General features: G+C 44.6%; 1 protein-coding gene across 4 annotated transcripts in view; it reads right to left on the bottom strand.

The window, feature by feature from the left end:
- The window catches only part of dtnba (dystrobrevin, beta a), a 279,394-nt gene that overhangs the window by 243,552 nt on the left and 22,865 nt on the right, over positions 1-12,977 (bottom strand). For all 4 annotated transcript variants that reach the window (XM_078213018.1, XM_078213019.1, XM_078213016.1 and 1 more), the window contains exon 3: positions 657-781. In XM_078213018.1, coding sequence (XP_078069144.1) covers positions 657-781 — 125 coding nt within the window. The remainder of the gene's footprint in view (positions 1-656; positions 782-12,977) is intronic.

Below are 12,977 nucleotides of genomic sequence, written 5' to 3'. Positions count from 1 at the left end.
TCGCGACCCCATTTTTGGCCTCCTGTTCAAATTTCCTGTCCCGCTGCACTGCGCAGTGGGACAGGAAAATCATGCCCAATATTCTTGGTTTAACAAGAATTCTAGCGTGGTTACTTCGCTTACTTTGTAGTAAGTGACAAAGGCTGGACATACTGGATGAATTACAATTTTGAAGACTTTAATCAACATAAGTAAGGAAATAAAATTCAGGAAATTGGAGTAGAGGCCATGACATAATTGAATAGCAGAAGTGGCATGATCGATGAAATGGCTGAATCTTGTTCTTTTCATCCTCTCTTGCTTTACCATTTATATGGATTGCTTTATAAGCACTGGCATGGTCATGTCTAGAAGAATAGAAGAGTTTCTTTGGCTGTTTACAGACTTTAAGAACCTCAAGGGTGGTTATGCCATTCAAAATTACTGGCAATCATGACTGAGCAGTTCCTCAAATTGTGTGCAATTATTGCAAACTTGCATTATCATTTTCTAAAAAAGACAAATAAAGATGAACCATTGAAGTGTGCAGCAAGTCACTGCAGTGATTCAGTGCCAAACCTTGCTTCGAGTTAATTTCAAGCTTAAACCTGCTTTCCAATAAAAGCTGCACCAGCATTCACAGCTAAACCTCCTCTCAAGTTAAGTTAATTACTCACACTATATGGGCCAAATCTAGAGGCTTCTCTGGCATCTCAGGGTATACTGGATGAGGTGGCTCTCGGCTTGGTACACATCCAAGGGACTTACTAATTGCATGGCCCAACTTCTTTGCCGGTGATTTCTGTAAAAGAAAATTCTTGAAGTTAACAAAAAGTCAAGGAAAGCAAGGGTAGAAGAACCTCCGCCAAAAATGATAACAGAATGTAAACAAAAACTAGGAAATTGAAAATTTAAATGATTCTTTACTTTGTACCTGAGATGCAAAATATAATTTATTTCAAACAAGCAACTGATAAGTCACTAGATCAAAGCCCAATGAAGGCCCACAATCATGTTAAAACAAACATTGCCATAGAAACACAATGCATATGCAAATGTTTCGAGTAGTAGCTGCTGGTGGAGAGAGTGGGCGCGTCTTGACTCCACGCATAGAAACTCAAGTTCCTCAATTCAGCAGGGTCCGCTTGAATTCAGTGCTGAGTTCAAACAAACCCCATTTTCACTGAAGCAAGGACCTTATCCAGCAGTATAGAAGTTACAGATCTTTAGGAAAGTCATTAATGCTCGTGAAGGGCAATTAAGGTCCTTGGACTGTCAGCTGTCAAGTTATTTAAATGGTGAGCGCTTAATAATTGAAAACAACCTGTGTCTGTCGAGTTGAAGAAAATCTGATCCAATAGTTTCAATAGCTATCATTATCATAGTGAGGGGCTGTATGTTCACAGTTTGATTGACAGTTCAGAGGGTATGAGGATTAACTGCCTTTGATGTGAGGTTATGAATATAAATGTTGGTTTTGTGTAAGGCATTAAGTACTTAAGGGTAATTAAATATACTGAATGCACATTCATGAATGAGGGCTTTTTTTAAATAGTCAAGTTTGTAACAGATATTTAGAATTTTATTTTATTTCATCTCAGCATTGCTCCTGCAGTCTGTCCATCGTGGAAGTTAAGTAAAATTTATTTATTAGTCACAAGTAGGCTTACATCCATACTATAATGAAGTTACTGTGAAAATCCCCTAATCGCCACACTCCGGCGCCTGTTCGGGTACACAGAGGGAGAATTTAGCAAGGCCAATTCACCGAACCTGCACATCTTTGGACTGTGGGAGGAAACCCATGCAGACATGGGAAGAACGTGCAGGCTCCACACAGACAGTGACTCAAGCCGGGAATCGAACCCAGGTCCCTGGCGCTGTGAGGCAGCAGTGCTAACCACTGTGCCACCGTGCCGCCCCAAGAAAAGGACATTTGTGAACCAGCTAGATTTTTATGACAAGTGACAATGGTCTTGTTGATTAAATACTTGTTAATTCCAGATTCACTAATTCAGTTCAAAATTATACCAGCCATGCTGGGATTTGACCCACATCCATGGAGCATTAGCCTGGGCCTCTGGATTACTAGTCCAGTAACATTAACAGTGCACAATGACCTCCCCTTGAACTCCAAGTGTAACAAGGTTTACTGCTTTTTCTTAAGAGGATTACTATAGATTTCCTCCTTTAGCTTCCAGCAAAATAAATCTTACAATCATTTCTCCCCTTTCAAATACCATCTTATACTGTAAACCAGTTCCCAATTGCAGGCTATGTCCTGACCTCTACTTCAGGTGTAGCTTTGGCTTTATCTCTCAGCTTCCACGGAGCTACAAGCTACATAAAACCGAAAGCTGACACCATCTCTTAGTTGCTTTTCAAAAAAGAACTGTTGGCCATGTCCTAACTAAATCAACAGAATTAACTCAAACAAAAAATGTCACCAAGCTCCACCTAACTCTATGTCGGTTAAATTTAACATTCGATTTTGAAATCTACAAAGCTATACCTCTAAAACGTGTGAAAATTAGGTATACAAAACAATGGGAAGATGGTTCAATCCGAGACAATAGCTAGGGATAGATACGGAGTCAGCAGCAAGGGAGCAGAGTAGCAGACGCTCAAAAATGATGGCTTTGGGGAGGGAAGGGAAGGAATCATAAGGACGTGAATAAAAAGAAATACAAATCACTTTAAGTGCATATTTCTCAGACTAATGGCCCTGAATGTCCTTCTTCAAGACTGTTGTTGTATACAAACTGGATTTGAAAGTTTAACAGTTTTAAAAAGTGTCCTGTTTGAAAATATTAAAAACTTACCTGACATTGAGCTGAAGCGGCTGGCTCACTGGCCAGAGGGCATGATTCATGCTTAGGGCAATAGCATTACAATGCGCTAGGTGTCGGGTTCAAATCCTGCACGATCCCAGGTGCAATTTTTGGGGCGGTACGGTAGCACAGTGGTTAGCACTGCTGCTTCACAGCTCCAGGGACCTGGGTTCGATTCCCGGCTTGGGTCACTGTCTGTGTGGAGTTTGCACATTCTCCTCGTGTCTGCGTGGGTTTCCTCCGGGTGCTCCGGTTTCCTCCCACAGTCCAAAGATGTGCGGGTTAGGTTGATTGGCCATGCTAAAATTGCCCTTAGTGTCCTAGGATGTGTAGATTAGAGGGATTAGTGGGTAAAATATGTAGGGATATGGGGGTAGGGCCTGGGTGGGATTGTGGTCGGTGCAGACTCGATGGGCCGAATGGCCTCTTTCTGTACTGTAGGGTTTCTATGATTTCTATCTAAGACCAAGAGCTCCAAAACTTTGAAATTGCACAGAGTGCTGTTAAATCAGGTGAGAAATATATCTGTGAAGCCAGCGAGTGTCACACAGCTTTTCTCGGCTGATCCAACACTTAGTTCATTTTTGGGAAATTACACCCCATGTCTGCAAATTGCACACTATGCCCGCACCATCCTGATTCCCCCTCAACTTGTCCACTTTTCATGAGAACTACTTCATACCCACATCCTTCCTGCCAGTCACGGCACTCTCTGCCTATTGTAGTGTCCAGCCCTGCCACAAAAAGCTCTTGTCACTGCATCAACCACTGCTGTACACCCATCATCAATAGCCCACACTGTTACTTTTCACCTTCCAACAACCTGCATTGCACTGATTATACACAGCGAGAAAATATAGTGACCCTTAATTTACCATCAGATTTCAGACTTCAGACAATTCATTTTACATAACATTTTTCAATGAACTACATAGATTGCAGTGAGAAACCTAGATATACAATGTATTCAATACCCTGATTTCTTTTAAAAAGTAATGAAATAAATTATTAAACAGTCAACATATTAATTATTAAATATAACGATTATATAAATACTAATGGTACATACTAATTTAAAGAGTGATGATCAGAGTTACAGAGACACTGGTTTGATTTTAACTCTATGCTGACACAGGGTGGGTTGGCCGTGGGACAGGAGGGAAATCTCCATGGCACGTTTACCATCAAATCCAGGCTATTTTAACACCTGAGCATCATTTAAATGAATCAGCAGCGACAGCCCAAAGCTGATGACAGCTGAGCTGGTGCAAGGGATGCTGCTTCTTCTGCTCCACAGCTATTTTGCAGAAAAATAAAATCAACACACTTACACAGGCCACTAAGCATTGCGCCACACACTCCCTATTATGCTCTAGCTTTCAGATTCCACCCTCTGTGCGCCTCCCAAGTCTAAGAGTATAAATGTCACTGCAGCACGAACACCATCAAGCCGACCGTCGAGTCATCCCTTTGCTGCCTGCAGCAGGTAACCCGCCCATTCCCAATGTTTTTGCTTGTTTACAAGGGTAAATCCCTTTTATAAAAGAGGTCAGTGTCAAGCAGCCAGGGATGGCTCAGGCCATTCTGTCACATATGACAACATGTAAAACATATTAAAATATTGGAATTATAGGGGAAGAATATATTAAGTAACCTTTCAACTTATTGATCTTTTACAGCAGAGCAAAGTCTCTCAGAGGAACCCCCCACCCAAAGCCCCTGTCGCTCTTACTTCGCTCTGTGTCTACCTGATACGCTGCAGGAAAGGATGTCCCGAGGCATGGTACATTGGGAAAACTATGCAGACGCTGCGACAACGGATGAATGAACACCGCTCGACAATCACCAGGCAAGACTGTTCTCTTCCTGTTGGGGAGCACTTCAGCGGTCACGGGCATTCGGCCTCTGATATTCGGGTAAGCGTTCTCCAAGGCGGCCTTCGCGACACACGACGGCGCAGAGTCACTGAGCAGAAACTGATAGCCAAGTTCCGCACACACGAGGACGGCCTCAACCGGGATATTGGGTTCATGGCACACTATTTGTAACCCCCACAGAGTTTCACTGGCTGTCTTGTCTGGAGACAATACACATCTTTTTAGCCTGTCTTGATGCTCTCTCCACTCACATTGTTTTGTTTCTTAAAGACTTGATTAGTTGTAAGTATTCGCATTCCAACCATTATTCATGTAAATTAAGTCTGTGTCTTTATATGCTCTGTTTGTGAACAGAATTCCCACTCACCTGAAGAAGGGGCTTGCAGCTCCGAGAGCTTGTGTGGCTTTTGCTACCAAATAAACCTGTTGGACTTTAACCTGGTGTTGTTAAACTTCTTACTGTGTTTACCCCAGTCCAACGCCGGCATCTCCACATCGCTCTTACTTCAACAGGGAACCTGTCTCCATGCCAATTAAGCAGGCACCCCTTCAAAATTCCAAGTCAGTGACTGCTTCACTCTCATGGCATGTTCACAACCTGGAAAGAGTCCTGGCTCCTGTTTCCTTCACTGAGGTCAAAATTCAATCTAATGAATTGGTAATTTCTGGAGCAGGGTGTGTCACAGTGCACACCAAATGTTAGACAAGTTCAGTTACTACCAAAGTAGTATATCTCCATTTCAGCTCCAATGAATGTGGATACATGTGGGCCAGAGCGAACATTCATTGGGTCTGCAACACCTTTCAGGCAGCAAGGCGGCCGAAAGGTGACGTTCACCTTTCAGTTACTCCTCGATGTACAGCCAGGAAGTTGTACTTCTGGGACTCGCAATACAATTCATTGTTGCATTTTTAGATCTTGCACGACATGTTTTTGAGTTCAAATTCTCAGAAAACTCTGGCAGATAAACCCTCTGAGCTTGAGTATGCTTTTAGCTGTCCAATATCTATTTACAATAAGTGCATCTAATGAACATAAAACATTTCACTGCAGTACTACGTATATCATGTGCCCTCATGTTGTTTTCCTCAACTTCAAAAGGAACCTTGTGATACCACGGTTTTCTTTTCAGATTAATTAAACTGAATCGAAGCAAATTGAAGCAATGAAACTGTAAATTTACATTTGAACCATTAAAGCACAGGATATCCCATTCAGCCCATCAGGTCTGTTTTAAATCTTTGCTAAAAAAATTCAAAATTCATCCCAGTGCCCTGCTCTCCTCCCATAACTATGAACCTGCCTCTGACCTGCTCTTGTAGAATAGTATTTACGTGGCTGACCAGTTCAATTTATGATTAATTTTAAAAGTCTTCATTCAATCATCTTGTACCTTTTTGACTCTAATGGAAACAGTATACTAACTCTCATCCTCGAATGGTAATTTTTCAACCCTGCATCATTTTGATTTGTTTTTGTTTTCTGTGGTTTTAAGGTTAGTTTTATACTATGGCACTGTAAACTCAGGTGCACGAGGCCAGGAGAGAGAGAAAGTTGAATGCTTTTTTCAAATACTACAAGTGTTTGCTTCTATAGGCAGCCATGCAACCATTTCCCTTCTGAACCTGAGACAGGCAACTTAATAACAGCAGAAATAAGGGCCGCAATTCTCCCAAATGCGCTGAATTGGCGGGTAAACTGTTCTGGATCCCGACTGTTTTGTCAGTTAAACTTCTCACTCGAACCTCCGCACTCTATGTACGGTAGAGGTCCCAATCGTGAATCTCATTAAAAACACAGGCGGGCGGGGCCTATTCGCGCCGGAGTCTGGCAGTTCTGGAACTCTGTACATGCACAATGGTCTCGATCTGTCAGACTCCCAGTTTGCTGGCCAGCTCAATCGCTGGCCAGCCCGGGACCGCCCCCGCCCCCCCAGGGCTGCACCTCCAGCCCCCCCCCCAAAGCCCTTCCCCACCCCCCCAGCCCCCCCCACAACACCCCCCCACCCCCTCCCCACAGCCCCCCACCCCCTCCCCACAGCCCCCCCAGCCCCTCCCCACAGCCCCCCCAACCCCTCCTCACAGCCCCCCAGCCCCTCCCCACCCCCTCCCCACCGCCCCCCCCCCCAGCTGCCCCTCCAGCCCCTCCCCCAACAGCCCGATCACAGCCCCCACAACAAATCCTGGGCCAGCCCCGACTCCCCCCGTCCCGGAGTGCACCGATGTCCAGCCCTTCCCCCCCCCCCAAATCAGTGGCGATCCCCCAACCCCCCTCACCTGGCAACACCCCTTCCCCACCCAGAAGGCAGACCCCCTCCCGGCAAACCACCACCTGCCCCCCAGCCCGTCCCAATCGCTGCCCTCCCTCCATCCCAAACCGATCACCATGCAGAGTGGCAGCTGGACCCCCCCCCACCACCCCTACCCCCACCGATCACCCCTAGGCCCCGCTCACAATAGGCCCTGCGCCCTTGGCACTACTCATGCTCGATCGGCAGTGCCAAGGTGCCCCCTGGGCAGTGCCAGGGGACACCACCCCCCTGCTGCCTGACCCCCTGGGGGGCCCCCGATTGCCACCCCTTCATTCCAGCGAGCCCTCCAGCTAGTTCCCCGAACGTGGGGAACTACACTAAACCCCATTGGAATGAAGTACTCCTGGCAGGGTGGGAGGTTCAATCGGGACCAGGAAACTTCCGATAATTAGATTGAAAATACATTTAAAACATATTAAAAACAGATTCAAATTACGTAGCTGCCTTCCCGCCGGTTTCCAGCCTGGTCTGACCGGTGACTGTTCACCAGCTCTGGGCGATGCGCATGCGTTCCCGGTGCATGCACAAACCCCGGAACAAGACTGACGATGCGCATCTCCCACCCCAACGCTCCAGAAAAGTTGCGGCTCGTGATGGGAGAATCGCGGCCAAGCTCTTTGGAAATTTACCATCAACATGAAAATCAGCCTGATCCCCGCCAGCAATTACTAGAACTGGCCTTTCTGCCAACGACTCAATTGGAAAATTTAGCCCCAAGGGTTTTGGATAGGCACGGTATGGATTTTGCAGCTCTCACCTCTGCCACATGGTTGTGGGTTCACCCTTCAGTCCAGGACTTTAGCACTTAATCTAGGCAGAGACTTCAATGCAGTGGAGGGAGTAGTGTCCTGTTAGAGGTGGCATCTTTCCGATAAGACGTTATGCTGAGGCCTGATGCCATGGCACTATTCAAAAGGCAGGGGAATTCTCCAGGTGTTCCGACCATTATTTATCTTTTAGCCACCGGCGAGTGAACTGGTTGTTCATTTCACTGATATTTTTAAGCTTTTGGCTTCATGCAGATTGGCTGCAACTGCTGCTTACAGAGCAGGGACTCCACTTCAGAATCATTCCATTCGCTGTAAATGGTTTTCTGTCATCGCAAGCAGAATGAAAGGTATGATACGAATCAAGGTCTTTCTTCCTTTGCATCAAACTGATGCACTTTTTAAATCACCTTTGTTGACACATTTTTATGTTGCTGTATATTTTGTAACAATAGCATAGCTTTGCCTGGGTCTTTCAGAAGTTGGAGAGTGAGCCTTCAGGAAGCCACCAATTTCGACAGAGATTTCTGACACAGATTTTCTGCCACAAACTGAAGACAATAAATTGTGTAGGAAGGTCAATTAACACACAAAAATCTAAATGATTTCCTGTGATGTTAGATTTGTAATTCTGGTAATTGTTTTTTGATTGATAAGAGTAAATGATGTGGATGAATGATAAGAGCACTGGGAAGTTTCCTGTTGCTTTTCCAGCCACGACCCTCACAGGGAAGACAGTGGAACAGCAATGGCAGGAGTTTTTGGAGGTTATTCAGGAGGCACAACAGAAATTCATCCCAAGGAGGAGGAAACATGCCAAGGGGAGGACGAGGCATCCAAGGCTGACGAGGGAAGTCAAGGACAGCATAAAAGCAAAAGAAAAAGCATACAAAGTGGCAAGGATTAGTGGGAAGCCAGAGGAGTGGGAAGCCTTTAAAAGTGAGCAGAGGACAACTAAAAAAGCAATAAGGGGGGGGAGAGAAAATGAAATATGAGTGTAAGCTAGCTACTAATATAAAAGAAGATAGGAAGAGTTTTTTTTCAATATATAAAAGATGAGAGAGGCAAAAATAGCCATTGGACCACTGGAAAATGAGACTGGAGAAGTAATAATAGGAAACAAAGCAACGGCAGAGGAACTGAATAGTTACTTTGCATCAGTCTTCACGGTGGAAGACACCAGTGGGATGCCAGAGCTCCAGGAGAATCAGGGGGCACAGGTGAGTGTAGTGGCCATCACTAAGGAGAAGGTTCTGGGGAAACTGAAAGGTCTGAAGGTGGATAAATCACCTGGACTGAATGGACTACCCCCCAGGGTTCTAAAAGACATAGCTGAGGAAATTGTGGAGGCATTGGTGATGATCTTTCAGGAATCACTGGAGGCAGGGAGTGTACCAGAGGTCTGGAAAGTAGCGAATGTAACACCGCTGTTTAAGAAGGGAGGGAGGCAGCAGATGGGAAATTATAGGCCGGTTAGCCTGACTTTGGTCAATGGCAAGATTTTAGATTCCGTTATTAAAGATGAGATCGCAGAGTACTTGGAAGTGCATGATAAAGTAAGACTGAGTCAGCACGGCTTTGTCAAGTCTGACAAATCTGTTAGTTCTTTGAGGAGGTAACAAGAAAGTTAGATAAAGGAGAACCAGTGGACGTGATTTATTTAGATTTCCATAAGGCCTTTGACAAGGTGCCGCATAGGAGACTGTTAAATAAGTTAAATGCCCATGGTGTTACGGGTAAGATCCTGGCATCGATAGAGGATTGGCTGACTGGCAGAAGGCAGAGAGTGGATAATGGGGTCTTTCTCAGGATGGCAGCCAGTGACTAATGGTGTGCCTCAGGGGTCAGTACTGGGACCACAGCTTTTCACAATATACATTAACGATATGGAGGAATTAACTGAAGGCACTGTTGCTAAGTTTGTAAATAATACAAAGATATGTAGAGGGACAGGTAGTATTGAGGAAGCAGGGGGGGCTGCAGGAGGACTTGGACAGGTTAGTAGAGTGGGCAAAGAAGTGGCAGATGGGATACAATGTGGAAAAGTGTGAGGTTATGCACTTTGGAAGGAGGGATGGAAGCATAGACTATTTTCTAAATGCAAAAATGCTTAGGAAATCCGAAACATAAAGGGACTTGGGAGTCATTGTTCAAGATTCTCTTAAGGTTAACGTGCAGGTTCAGTCAGCAGTTAGGAAGGCAAATGCAATGTTAGTATTCGTGTCGAGAGGGCTAGAATACAAGAGCAGTGATGTACTTCTGAGGCTGTTTGATCAGACCCCATTTGGAGTATTATGAGCAGTTTTGGGCCCCATATCTAAGGAAGGATGTGCTGGCCTTGGAAACAGTCCAGAGAAGGTACACAAGAATGATTCCTGGAATGAAGAGCTTATCGTATGAGGAACAGTTGAGGACTTCTGGGTCTGTACTCGTTGGAGTTTATAAGGATGAGGGGGGATCTTAGTGAAACTTACAGGATACTGCAAGGCCTGGATAGAGTGGACGTGGAGAGGCTGTTTTCAGTAGTAGGAAAAATTAGAACCAGAGGGCACAACCTCAGGTTAAAGGGACGATCCTTTAAAACAGAGATGAGGAGGAATTTCTTCAGCCAGAGAGTGGTGAATCTGTGGAACTCTTTGCCGCAGAAGGCTGTGGAGGCCAGGTCATTGAGTGTCTTTAAGACAGAGATAGCTATGTTCTTGATTAATAAGGGGATCAGGGGTTATGGGGAAAAGGCAGGAGAATGGGGATGAGAAAAAAAAAAATCAGCCATGATTGATTGGTGGAGCAGACTTGAAGGGTCGAGTGGCCTAATTCTGCTCCAATGGTCTTATGACCCATTGAGCTCATGAACATGCAGGATTATCTGGGAAGAATTCCAGCTCCAGGCTACAAGTCAATCCCTCCCTGTCAACTGATGAGCCAGGCTGGCAGATCAATCAACACTGCCCTGGAATACTGCAGACCAGCCTAGATCAATTCTCACATTTGCCATATTGGAATAACGGAGTTACAATACACTCTTACCAATTCCGTTATCCTGGAGTAACCAACTGCTTACTAATAACTGACCTTGCAAGTTCCTGAATATTACTCTCTAACCCCTCATTGCTTTTGAAAACGTTAGCTGATCTTGCAACCAGTTTTCCTCACTGCTTCCTAAACATCCTAAAGGAACACCTCAGGACCTTTACCCTACTCCTATTGCACTCTTCTGTTCCCTGAGGAAGCTCATCCAATGCTTTTGATTTACATTTGCACCCTTCATTAACTGCTTCTTTTTACCGTTGTTTCAGCCAGTTATATGTTTTACGAATTTACTTCAACCTATTTTGCACTTTACTGTCCCGTTCTTCCTGCACAATTAACTGCATTATTTAGAATAAAATAGTTTCATAGAAAACCTGCAGTGCAGAAGAAGGCCATTCAGCCCATCGAGTCTGCATGTACTGCAATCCCACCCAGGCCCTATGCCCGAAACCCCACATATTTACCCTGCTAATCCCTCTAACCTATGCATCCAGGGGCACTAAGGGGCAATTTGGCATGGTCAATCAACCTAACCCACACATCTTTGGACAGTGGCAGGAAACCGAAGCACCCAGAGGAAACCCACACAGACATAGGGAGAATGTGCAACCAGATAGCGACCCAAGACGGGAATCAAACCCAGGTCCCTGGAGCTGTGAGACAGCAATGCTAACCACTGTGTAACCGTGTCGCCCCAACTCTAACCAATGTTCGTTGAGATGTCGAATGCTTTTGGGTGATTTTCATTTTCAGCTTATGCTGCACTTCAGAATTTTCTTTGTAACATCATTTCCCTTCTTGAAATATACCCGATTTGTGGAAACTGTGCACAGCACAGCAGGCTTAGGACAATGGAAAGTTCTTCGTGTCTCAATATTTCTCAATTTAGTCAGCTAAATTCCAATAGATCTGCCCTCAATTATGCTTAACGTATTGCTGGAGAGCAACCTTTGGCATCTCTTCGCCTCGTGTCTGTGGAGTCTTATTGAATTATTAAATTCGATTACAGGAACCCTCCTGGAACACAACCACAGCACCGACTGGAAGGTAATCAAAGTTAAGGACCCAGAAGAATCTCTTGACATTGCTAATAATTGTTTGCTTATATTTCAGCCTTATGCCCGTGACCTCACATTTATGGTTACATTAAAATCCGAATGTGGCTCCTGCATCATATAGCACTGAGCTATACAGACCAGAAAGCCCCAAGTTTAACGCCCAATTAGCGTGGTAAAGCACAGCTATTGTAAACAGTAATATGGTTTCTCTTATTTTCCTTTGGAAAGTAGATGTTCATCAGTAAACCATTCATAAGTGCTCTCAACACATCTTTCGCAATTACCATTAATTTGGCCCTTCACCGCCAACTCTTTCATCTTTCCTGTCTTCCATCCCATCACAGATATTCCCTTTTCCTCTTTCCACTTTCCTCCCTCACTAAAAGTTAGAAATGTATATTATTACAGAGCCTCACCCCCATAATAGTATACATTTCAGACTTTCCACAATACTGATGGATGATTATCAATCCTCAAGCTGTTTCTCACCGCACAGATGCAATCTGACCTGCTGCGTTTCCGATACGTTGTATATCATGTACAGTTTAAAATCAAGCGAGAGAACAAATTCCATCCAGATGCCCTAATCTGCAGCAATAATCCCCCACCCTCCCTGGATGCAGTGGAGAGATCCCAGACCCCGCTACGGCCCCAAAATCATGCAAGTAAAGCAGACGCTGGGAGATCAAATCTGGTGTGGTGCGTTCATGGGACTAGAAGGAGTTTCACCTGCCATAGTTGGGCCTGAAAGGAAAATCTCACCTTTAATCCACAACTCTAACATGTTACTTGCAAATAACTAATTTACTACCAAAATCAGCAGCTGTTTGCTGCAATGTAATCATGTGATCATAAACACTGTATTGGTTAAAACAAAACTGATTGATTTATCTTTAATGAAGGTTTTAGAATTTCCTTTTTGACACCAATACTGATATCAAGGGAATTGGAAGAAAATTGTCCTAACCATACTTTAGTTTATAGAGCGAAGTTTATTCCATCAGTAAACATGCTCATCCAGCCTGTCAAACAATGTTTTGCTTTCACACAGCCTGAGTTGACTGGAGACATTGCCAGTAAAGTGTCACATACCCAGCATCCACTGGTGTGTTATACAGTATAT

The sequence above is a fragment of the Mustelus asterias genome, chromosome 5 (assembly GCF_964213995.1).
Source record: "Mustelus asterias chromosome 5, sMusAst1.hap1.1, whole genome shotgun sequence".
Taxonomy (NCBI): Eukaryota; Metazoa; Chordata; class Chondrichthyes; order Carcharhiniformes; family Triakidae; genus Mustelus; species Mustelus asterias.
Note: the sequence above shows the minus strand (reverse complement) of the source record. Positions and strands in the feature narration are given on the sequence as shown.